We start from the raw sequence: 11,768 nt of genomic DNA on the forward strand, positions 1-11,768 counted from the left end.
GTAGTCCAAAAACAGCTGGAGACCCAAGTTTGGGAAACCCTGTTCTAGAGGGGGCCCCAAATCCTCTTCAGATGCATAGGCATAGCCAAGGGAGTGCAGGGGGGCACCTGAAATATGCTCAGAGTCGAGAATGGATTTCATGCTCTTTATTCAGCTCATAGTGGTGAGGAGGAATGGAAGTTCCCCCAGAATGTCTGCTTTATATACATTATTTACACAATGGGCCCCGTGTGATTGGCTAGTTCCGGGATTCTCCTGTAGGCCAATCAGGTTGTGGATTCACTTCCACCTGGAGCTGGATTGGGTGGCTCCTGTGGACCAATCAGACTGCTGCATTCTGGAGCCTATTGTTCTAGGACCAATCAGACTGCGGCATTCTGGATCCTATTGTTCTAGGACCAATCAGACTGCTGCATTTTGGCTCCTATTGTTCTAGGACCAATCAGACTGCTGCATTTTGGATCCTATTCAACTCAGTACATAACAGCACCCAAAATCAAGTTAATAAAAAAATGCATACCTGAGGTCCCCCCCCCCCGCGCGCAACATAAATCCTGGCTACGCCCATATTCACGTGTTACTCACAGCAGGCATCTCTCTACTGCTTCATGCGTCTGGTGAAGCGACCTCCACGAAAGCTTATGCCTTAAAGAATGCAATTAAGGTAGCTGTCAGCCGAAGGCCGCCTGACAACCGCCTAGCGATTCCCAAACGCCCCGCAAGGGGACGGATTGAAGTACAGTACTGCGTGGGGACAGAATCAGGAGGCGGAACGCTTCGGCGCGGGAGTTGATTCCCGACCGGACGGCTTTGGCTGAGGGGCCGCAGTGGCTGCGGGGGAAGCTTCCGCCTGACGCGCAGCAGCGGCGCCGGGGTTACGGTCGGCGTCGGTTTCGGTCGGCGGGGGGCGCCAAGCTGCGGAAGATGTTGCTGGTCCTGTCGGAGGAGCATAAGGAGCACCTGGGCTTCCTTCTCCAGGTGGAGAGCTCAGGTACGAGCTAAAAGACCATCGGGTTAGGATTTCAGCCCAAACCTACCCCCTTTTTTTGGGATGTGCGCATTTACCTAGTGACACATCCCACCGAAGTCGACGGGGCTTGCTTCTGACGTGAGTTAGACACGGGTCAGGATTGCCCTGTCGGTGTTAAGCCCCGTTTCGTTCAACGGGATTTGCTCCCAGGCAAGCGTTTAGGGGATCGAACCCTAAAAAGTAAAAAAACCCAACTCTTCGAGATTAGGGGAGAAAAGCTGCAGTGCTTTTCTTTCTTTTTAGGGGTGGTGGTGGCAAATAATACTTAATAGTTTTCCAAATTTTTAACAAACCAACGCCAAATTACATCGAATTTGATAGTGGATAAAACGCTGCAGCCCTAACCCCGGCGACTGTGCTTGGCGAATTGTTCCCAATGTCTGAAGCTTTATGTCCAGTGGTTGGCCTATGCTTTTTAATTTATTTGCTGTTCGGTTTATTTTATTTTTTACTTGTGCCACTAAATATCGGACAGTTCAATAATCTTATTGTAGAAGAAAACGTACAGTACTTATAAACATTGCAAACATGAAGAGGGAAAAAGAAGAGAGAGGGTAGTTTTAACTTTTATTTTTGTTTATTTAGAGAGACCTTTAAGTTAAAGCAGTATTTTACCATTGGCTACTTTTTATTGTTCTTCAGTGTAGTTTTAAACAAATGAGACTGTAATTTTGATGGTGCTATACAAGTAAGAGAGAAAACATACATGCCTGCCTCATAGTGAAGTTGTAACTTTCAGTAATATGTATATTTTAATCGGTGTTCAGCATTTTGTGAATGTTGACTACCTGACATTCATTTTTAGACGTGCTATTAACATGCAGTTGAGTTGAAAGTTTAATATTTTGTTGGAAGCCACCCAGAGTGGCTGGGGAAACCCACCCAGGTGGGCAGGGTATAAATAAATTATCATTATCATTTTATTTATTTATTTAAAAATATTTGTGTAGGTCAACTGCATGCATACACAAACACGCACACTGTAAAAACCACTTAAAGAAATTAAAGCAGGTAGCCTGCCATGACTGAAAATGCTTTTCTTGAATGGTTGGCATGGGAAAAGTTTTCAGCCAACGCTGCAAGGTTGAGAGAAGAATCTCTCTTGGGAGAGCCTCACTCCAAAGCGCTGGGCTGAGTTCAGGCCATTGAATTCGGTGGGATTTGCCGTCTTAGAAGACATGGTTGGCATTGCATTATTATCCTCAGTGGCGGACTTTGGTCTTTCAAATTTTAGTGGCATCCTGGGTGATGCCAAAATTCGGCGTCCCCCCCCCCCATCTCTCGCCCTCTGTGGCATCATTGTGGCAAAGGTAACCGCCAACCTTCTGATCGGCAAGCCCAAGAAGCTCAGTGGTTTAGACCACAGTGCCACCCGCGTCCCGATTATATCATTGTGGTACCCTCTTGGTTCATCACCAACTGTGGGAAACTGGTCATGCTTCCCTAAATTCGCCTCTGTTGTCCTATATAGCACTTAAGTGTAGTTATACCAAACTGATACAGTTTGCACAATAAATCTAGCTTCATTTCCCCTACAGTACTGAAGTTGTATGTAATAGAAATCAGCACTGATTTGTTCACTTTACAAGATGTTTCAGGTTTGGGCCTGCGTGGAGCTGAGACTCGCTTCCTCCCCACCTCTATATGTTTGCTTTATGCATTTTCTGTGTGAGCTTATGATTAGCTACAGCTTTTAATAGTAAATATTTAAGTAGGACTTTGGAGCTTTCTAAGTGCTTCACATACTTTATCTTAGTAGTATTTACAGTAGCCCTATAACATAGGTCTTTATTATTACGCTCCATGTTGTGGAGGAAGCCCAAGGCAGCAAACACACAGCTGGGCTGTGACCCCCACATTCATAGAGCAGAGGTAACATTTCAGTTAGTAACTTCTCAGTTCACATTCTCAGATTCTTAACTAGACGTTATTGGGCAGGCAGGTGTGCCTGTCACTGGCATGTATCTCCCTGTTAAAACATGCTGAGACATCATCTCACTTGGTATTTCCCTGCCACAATTCACTAGCTCCTCCTGCCTGGTAGTGGGGAGATGTCGAACGTGGTGACATCATATGTTCTCAGGCAAATATTTAGAGATGGGGGTCTTCAGCAGCCCCATGTCCCCTGTAACAGCAACTAGGTATTTATATATTTTTAGTAAGCAAAACCTATGTGCCAATAAATAAATAAATAAGTGGTTTACATAAAATATTGTAAAATACTAATTTTTAAAATAGAGATTAAAAACACATAATAAAATTATCCAAATATAGGTAAAACCATCAATCCTTAGCTGCTACACAATGGAAATCTCACAACTGTAATAACAAAAAATGCATTTCTTTACATTCACAAGGATCAGAAATTTAGGATGCACGCTTTAGTACTGTGCCCATTCCTGCTGACTTTTACTACCATAAAAACTGCCCTGTGGAAATTAAAAAAATGGATTCACAATTTACAGTAGGCTGAGATAAGCCGTATTAAGTTGAGCTACTCCTAATGAAGTCTGGTTTTCTACAACCAAGCCATCATCTAGTTTCCTGGTGCTGCAAACAAATCTTTTTTTCTTTTCAGTTGTCAATGAATTCTGCAAACAAATCTTCTTTCTTTTCAGTTGTCAATGAATTTGGCCGTATTGCGCTGGAGTTCCTAAGAAAAGGCACAAACCCAAAAATCTACGAAGGAGCAGCAAGTAAGAATTTGAGAAGTGTGGTTGAAGGGCAGTATTTTCCAAGGGCCTTGAATCAATACACTGCTAGACATCTGTCCAATTCAGAGATAACAATGTTGGTCCAGCAAAAATTGGACCAAGAATAGCTGTGTTTTCACACAAAGGTAAACTAAGGTACTTGAATCAGTTAACCAAACCGTGTGCGTTCCTCCTAATGACACTTGCTTCACTCCTCCCATGGTAAGAGCATGTATATAAACCAGGAGGGGAATAGCGTACTGCTTTAGCCATGCCTGACATTGTGGTTTGTTTAAAGCAGGGATGGGGAATCTTTTTGGCTCCATGGGCCAGATCCTTATCAGCATCAGCCTCAGTGACCAAATTTGAAAGGCGAGCAGGGCCACCCACCTGTCAATTACACTGTGTCATTATGATGTCACATGGTTGACAGATGGGCAGTCAAAATCCCTTCCTGGAGTGATGTTAAAATGAGGCAGGTGAGAAGCACTTCAGAAAGCAATCTGCCTTGTTGAGGGCTTACTGATTAAGAATTTTTTGGAGTCAAATAAATCATCATCTTTGATTTGAATGGAACATGATGACACCTATAGCTTCCTCCAGTTATTACAAAGCAGCAACAAAATTGAAATAATTCCCTGCAGATTTGTCAGGCTGTAGTACCTGTGTAAGCTCAACTGAAATGAACTGAGCTGAGCTTTCATTGGTGCAGATGCAACCGTTTGCGGGTTGCTGATGTACAAGTTGATCTGGGCCTTTAGAAAACAAATGGTGCCGTCCTAGCACTGTTTGCCATGAGAATGTAGAGGAGGAATAGTGGCATGTTTGAATGCTTCTATGTGAATTTTTTTTCTTTTAGACTCCTTCTCCCAGACACAAGTTTTCCACAGGTGTGGAATTTTGACAGAGGGAAACATGGAATTACAGTGGTGCCCCGCAAGACGAACGCCTCGCAAGACGAAAAACCCGCTAGACGAAAGGGTTTTCCGTTTTGGAGGCGCTTCGCAAAACGAATTTCCCTATGGGCTTCCTTCGCAAGACGAAAGCCCATAGGGAAATCTCCAGGACAGCGGGGAAGCGCAGCACGTCTTCCCCACTGTCCTCGGACCTCCTCCGAAGGCTGGCGGTGGGGCGGAGAGACCTCCTCCCGCCGCCAGCTTTCGGAAGGCTGCTCTGAAGGCTGGCGGCGGGAGGAGGTCTCTCCGCCCCACCGCCAGCCTTCAGAAGACTGCTCCGAAGGCTGGCGGTGGGGCGGAGAGACCTCCTCCCGCCGCCAGCCTTCGGAAGGCTCCTCCGAAGGCTGGCGGTGGGGCGGAGAGACCTTCTCCCCGCTCCAGCCTTCGGATGGCTGTCCTGAAGACTTGTGGTGGGAGGAGGGTTTTCCTTCCCACTGCCAACATTCAGAATGCTGTTCTGAATGTTGGCAGTGGGGAGGAAAAACCCTCCTCCCACCGCAAGCCCCGGGAACAGAGGAGAAGCGCTGCGCGCCTTCCCCTCTGTTCCCGTACCTGTCCTGAAGGCTTGCGGTGGGGAGAAAAGCCCTTCTCCGCACCGCCAGCCTGGCAAGCGGTCTCCATAGGAACGCATTAATTGATTTTCAATGCATTCCTATGGGAAACCATGCTTCGCAAGACGAAAAACTCGCAAGAAGAAAAAACTTGCGGAACGAATTAATTTCGTCTTGCGAGGCACCACTGTATGCTGTCTCCAAGTGGCATTCTTAAGTGGCACAGTCCTTGGAGCACTGTGTCATTTACTTTTCTGAACATATAGTCCTGGGTCTATATTGTTTTTCTCAAATATTTGTTAAGATGATGCTTGTTTACATTTCCCCCCCCCAATAGATTCTGAAGAGACAGCAGCTGTAGTAAAAATGCATCAAAGATTAGTTAAGTCTAGAATACAAGCACTATTTACTAAGGCCTCTGATCTCCCATAATCGTCATGGAATATTCTAAGCTAGAGGCCTCTTTTTGCCTCTACTTTCCATTATTATATACCATATATAGTACAGGGATATGCAGACTAAGTGTGCTTCGATTTGCAACCTATTTTTATTTGAGATTTATTTGCATGTATATTATATTGGATCAGATCCCTGTTTGATGTTTTCTCATTTCGTTTTTCAGGAAAACTTAATGTTAGTAGTGAAACAATTCAGCATGGTGTAGAAGGATTAACATACCTTCTCACTGAGAGCTCAAAACTCATGGTAAGTGTAACTCACAGTGCTCTTAGTGAGCTAGGCAGATGCTTTGAACTTCTTACTTTCTTGGATATGTGGGTTGGGGGCAGTGGCGGGGGGGGGCGGTAAATAAAGGTCACAGTTACAAGATGTGGTGTTTTAGGTGAAGGCTCGGAAAAACTCCTATTTTGCTGCATCCTCCATATAGTGTTCCCAACTTCTTTTATATCAGCCCCTTCTGCTACTTCTTAGCAGGCGTTAATGCTTATCTCCACATTGTGAAAACTTCACCTGCTGATTTCTACTGATGTTGGGTGGAGGCGGTGAGAGAAAGAAACACTGACAGGACCAAGACTTAGTGCTACTTTGGATACCAGCTTTCAAAAAGATAAAAGCCATTTTATAAAATTTTACGTATATTAAGGGGATTAAATCTGAAAAATTCAGTTGGTTTCTTCTGTATGATTAGGTTTAGTTTTTATTCTAGTTTCTGCCCAGTGTATCAAAATGATCATCTGACCATGGATGTCATAAATGAGATGCACCATATACACATTTGGAATAGGAGGGCATGTACACATGTTAAACTATGGGTAATATCCAGTGTTAGATATAGAATAGAGCCGTTCAGACAGGGTGGATTTGATTTAAATCAAATCGATTTAAATCATGATTTAAATCACTAGTCAGTAAGACTTTATTTAAATTATTTTTTTACAGAAAGACTCATTCTTGCTAGTATAAACTTAATATTTACAACCAGATGAAGGTTTCATTTTTGGAATGATAAATTTTCAGCGTAGCTTTTACAGTTATATCAAAAATTACTTATTTGGTTATACTATTAGAAATACAAAGACAGGTAATTATGAAATTATTGTTTATATTTGGACAACTTTTCTGCTGTACTTTATTGGAAGCAGAAAAATAATCATATCCTTAATAACAATTTATACAATTTATTTAACTAAAACAATTAACATTATAGCATATGTATCCATGTTTGTTAACTGATGTGGTTAAATTGTTTTTTTTTAAAAAAATTGAGTTTTAGCACACATAAAAAACTTAAAACAAATCCTTATTTCCTGATGAATAGCCTTTGGACCAAAATGTAACTTAAATAGAAAACTATCTTTAGAAAGATTTTTCCTCCAAAAGCATTTTATTTTAAAAATCCGATTTAAATTTTAAAAAATCTGATTTTTTAAAAAATCATTGATTTTTATCCACCCTGCATTCAATGGACATAAATAACCTTAGAATATGCTTCAATTGGATACCGCCCAATATTTCTGTAAATGGTGTTGCATTATGAATGTTGAGAATTACTTTCTATGTTGGCCTCTGCTTCCTTTTTCTATTTGGTATTAATAGACTGCAGTTAATCAATTCTTACTAAATGATTTCCTTTCACGCCTATTTCACAGTTGGAAATGCAATCCTTACACCAATTTACAAAGACTGTGGGCAGAGGAAGGGCCATCGCTCAGTGGCATAGCATCTGTTTTGCATGCAGGCTTAATCCCAGGCATTTCCAAGCAGGGCTGGGAAAAGGCTACTCCTGCCTGAACCCTGGTGAGCTGCTGCCAGACAGTGTAGGCAATCTGGAGGCAGATGGACCAATGGTGCAACTCACTATATGGGAGTTTCCTATGTTTGTAAGTAAAACAGTAATAGAAGCAATCGGGAACTCAAACATTCTATTTTTAATTTTTAGATATCGGAGATAGATTTCCAAGACTCTATACTTGTACTAGGATTCTCTGAAGAATTGAATGCCGTATTGCTTCAGCTGTATCTTGACAATAGGAAGGAGATCAGAAGTATTCTTACTGAACTAGCACCGAAGCTGCCTAGTTATCACAGTCTTGAATGGAGACTAGATGTGCAGGTAAGGGTGAAAATCTTTAGTTTATAGTGCTGTTTACATTTGGCATGACACAAACTGCTAAAGGCAATGGTTTCAAAATTACAGCGGTAGCAGTAGTATTATTCATACACATTTTTGCATACAGTTATTCATAATAGAACAGTAGAAAGCGACCTGCACAGTTAGTTGCCCAGTGATTTACCAACACAACGCAGCCTACTTAGGTTTCCATGTACTTTGAAGCTGTACTTTAATATTAAGACAGAATTTCCCATCTCTGTATCAGAACTAGCTCTGACAGTACGCCAGTGTTCTGTCTGGTTACAGACAATTGTATTGACATTTTATGGAACTGGAACATTGATTTTGAAAGCAGCAGCTTGTTGCTAAAATTTGCCATTAAAAAAATTGAAAATTTAATAAGCTATTGAAAATGTAGCTTAACAAAAAAAATTAAAACAGAATTAAGAAACGAGGAAAAATGTCAACTTTAACAGAGCCAGTAAGAGGTCAAGTATGCAAACTAGTCTGTATAATAAAAATCAGCAAACCAATTGTGTGGAAAGCCATTTGTGAGCTGAGTGCAAGGGTGACTCGCATACATGTGCAAGCACATAGGTGTGCAGACACACACACACCTTAAATGTTCACTACCACCTTAAGCATTTTACCCTGCACTTTAGCTGAAAATCTTCCAGAATATCTTACATAAGGTCAGTAAAAGCAAGAAGGTTCCCACCCTCTCAAACAAGTCCCCCAACCCTATGAAAGGGCTTGTGATTTTCCTCAAATCTTCTCATCTTCCATATCCTCCTTCCCACCTCCTTTATGTTACTGAGTCCATGCTAGTATGCAGCCTATTATGAACCTGTGGCAACTGTAGCTGGCCAGGTAGGTGAGGGGAGCACATCTTTAGTGATCCGTGTTCCAACCTTCCCTGGGCTGAGTTTAGTCTTAAGCCAGAAATTGCCAACCAAAGGCACTGATCTGTTTTTGAAATGTACATCCATTTCATCTTTTTCCTCCCACACCAGAAGAGGCCTAATAGGGAGCATTTCATGTGGTTAGTCAAGCTCAAAAAATAACACTAGATCCTGGAATTCCCCCCCCCCCCCGGGTTAGTTTATTTGGTCTACAGACCATAAACTTCAGATACAGCATTGGGTTATCAAGACAGCTGCAGTGGGGTGGGAGACTATTTGCATGTACACCAGTTGTGCCTTTTAAAATAAGAGTGTTACAAAATCCATGAACAATCAAAAAGTAATATTTTTAAAATGCAGGCAATTTGACTCAAAATTCATCCTCTCTTTGTGGCCTAGTTTTGATGGCTACAGCAAGGAACTTGACTATATTTTCAGTAAGCATGGGGTTGGAGTCTGCCATGAAAATTGAAACATAAAATTAATCTGAATTCCCCAAATATAAGGAAAGTACTGGGGAAGTAAATCAGGATCTTATATTTCTAGAAACATTACAATATAGAAGGAAGTCTTCAATGTAGGCAAAGCTTATTTACTTTCAGCAATTTCAGCTGCCCCTGGCTTTGCTCGATAAATATGCTGCTTTTGGCTAAAATTTGTTTATAAAAAACTTAACACCTTTGCCTATTTACTACCGCATCTTCTGCCACTGGGATTAGAAAATGCATGCAACTAGTAGCATTAAACAGAGATTTCTAGATCTCAGTTTATAAATTCCATTAGCTTGGGCAAAAGGGATTTCTTCACCACTGTACCTTGGGTCTACAACCTAGCACTGATTTTCTTCTAGACACAGAAGTGTCTTTTCAGCAGTTAGGTTCAGTGCTTTGCCACCAGCTGTTATGGAAGTTCTATTTACCTGGCTGCCTTGGCATTTAAGAATTTGACTTTGCAAAAGTGGCTCAGTTGAAACATTATCCCATGTAATGTTTATAGGAATATAAGACCCTGATTTATTTCTCCAGTATTTCCCTTACACTTGGGGAACTCCAAAACTAGGCCACAACTGTTAAAGTAAAGGTGAGTTAGGAATCAAAATTGTTGGTATTTTAAATTTATTTTTAAGATACATTTGATTGTTCATGGGTTTTGTTATACTCTTACGTTAAAAGGCCAAAATTACAACAATGAAGATAATAGTGTTTGGTTCTTATTTTAGTTCTTAACCCAGTATATCCAATTGTCCTTCTGAATCAAGGGGTGGATATCTTAATGTAGTAGGTACACACTGTAAAATATATCTACATTTCCTTGTTGAATTATGAATGCTGAGAATTAGAATGCTTTTGTTAATGGCTATTCTTAGCACATGGGACACAGGTGGCGCTGCGGGTAAAACCTCAGCGCCTAGGACTTGCCGATCGTATGGTCAGCGGTTCGAATCCCTGCGGCGGGGTGCGCTCCCGTCGTTCAGTCCCAGCGCCTGCCAACCTAGCAGTTCGAAAGCACCCCCGGGTGCAAGTAGATAAATAGGGACCGCTTACCAGCGGGAAGGTAAACGGCGTTCCGTGTGCTGCGCTGGCTCGCTAGATGCAGCTTGTCACGCTGGCCACGTGACCCGGAAGTGTCTGCGGACAGCGCTGGCTCCCGGCCTATAGAGTGAGATGAGCGCACAACCCTAGAGTCTGGCAAGACTGGCCCGTACGGGCAGGGGTACCTTTACCTTTACCTTTATTCTTAGCACATCTCTTCGTTTTAAATCTTACTGAGTTTTCTTTTCCTCACCTCACTATTTACATAGCTTGCTAGCAGAAGTCTGAGACAGCAAATTAAGCCTATTGTGACTCTGAAGCTCCACCTTACACAGAATGGAAACCAAACTACTCAAATATTACAGACCGACCCTGCGACGTTGCTTCACCTGATTCAGCAACTGGAACAAGCTTTGGGAGAAATGAAAACAAATCATTGTAGACGAATAGTGCGTAACATCAAGTAGTATTTGCCATCTCAGTAAACTTATGGAAACCAGTGTCGCCAAACAACAGTGCGTCTGGACCAGTCAAAAGCTTTTCCTCAGCCAAGTTCTTGAGACTGCATTTAAGGGCTGAATTTGCTTGGGTGCTAATCTAGTAATAATGTCAGATGCAAGTTAGAATAATCATCATAATCTAACCAGACATCAATACTATTTGAACATGTGACCTTTTCTAATTTTATGTACAGCTGCCTTTTGCATAATGTGCTGTACAGCTTATTGGTATAATGACCAAACATTTTTCCTTCTTGTCTTTTCTGATCTGAATAAAGAAACATATACAGTAATATTTTATATGTATTTGTATTCAGGCTAATTTCTTGTAATTACTTTTTTTTATTTTGGGGCCAGCCGCTACTCATACAGAGGAGAAATTGTCCATCCCCTAAGTGCTGGCTGATGTTACTACGCAAAAGGAAATAGCACCAACCTATGGTCAAAATTGTTGTTGTGTTTGAAATAAGCAACCATGTTTGGTTCATACAGGATGTCACCTCCTGTGCGTGAGCTGACTTGAGAAGGATGCCCTTGGATAACATAACATTGCAACTGGAAACCTGAAAAAATATCACTATACCGAAAAATATTGCGGTGTGGGATTTGCTAGCTTTATCTATGGTACAAACACTACGCTATTCATGGAAGCACACGGGCAAGGCAACTGGGACTGCTCACATGTACAGGGAAATGCATTGTTATGAATCAAAGCACTTAACAAAAAAAGTGCCACCAACTTGCACAGATTGTTCAGGAGGATACTATGGTCACAGGGCTGGATTAACCATTAAGCAAGATAAGCATGTGCTTAGGGCATCTAGGGAAGGTACAGAAGTTTTCCATTGCCGGATTTACCATGGACCATATGGCACAGCTAAACCAGGCTCCACAAATAAAGGCTCCCATAATAAATGGAAAAATTGCATACATACAATTGCATACAATTGTAATAATAAAAATAATACTAAGATATTAATACTAAAAATACTAAAAATAGAGATTAATGATATACCTTGAACTTGGGAACAC

The 11,768-nt window shown here is 41.6% G+C and overlaps 1 protein-coding gene across 1 annotated transcript; it reads left to right on the top strand.

The window, feature by feature from the left end:
* The first annotated feature begins 583 nt into the window (after nucleotides 1–583).
* On the top strand, nucleotides 584–11,029 carry COMMD2 (COMM domain containing 2). The gene is made up of 5 exons (XM_083613598.1): nucleotides 584–991; nucleotides 3,649–3,726; nucleotides 5,853–5,935; nucleotides 7,629–7,802; nucleotides 10,506–11,029. The coding sequence occupies exons 1-5, from the start codon at nucleotides 925–927 to the stop codon at nucleotides 10,701–10,703; spliced, it is 600 nt and encodes a 199-aa protein (XP_083469724.1). The 5' UTR covers nucleotides 584–924; the 3' UTR covers nucleotides 10,704–11,029.
* The last annotated feature ends 739 nt before the right edge of the window (nucleotides 11,030–11,768 follow it).

This window comes from Podarcis filfolensis, assembly GCF_964270895.1.
Source record: "Podarcis filfolensis genome assembly, chromosome: 5".
Lineage (NCBI taxonomy): Eukaryota > Metazoa > Chordata > Lepidosauria > Squamata > Lacertidae > Podarcis > Podarcis filfolensis.

Excerpts from the sequence above, each read along its gene's own strand:
- COMMD2 (XM_083613598.1), top strand. The coding sequence starts at position 925 with ATGTTGCTGGTCCTGTCGGAGGAGCATAAGGAGCACCTGGGCTTCCTT. Across the intron at positions 992-3,648 it reads TCTCCAGGTGGAGAGCTCAG|TTGTCAATGAATTTGGCCGT; the intron begins GTACGAGCTAAA and ends CTTTCTTTTCAG. Across the intron at positions 3,727-5,852 it reads AATCTACGAAGGAGCAGCAA|GAAAACTTAATGTTAGTAGT; the intron begins GTAAGAATTTGA and ends TTCGTTTTTCAG.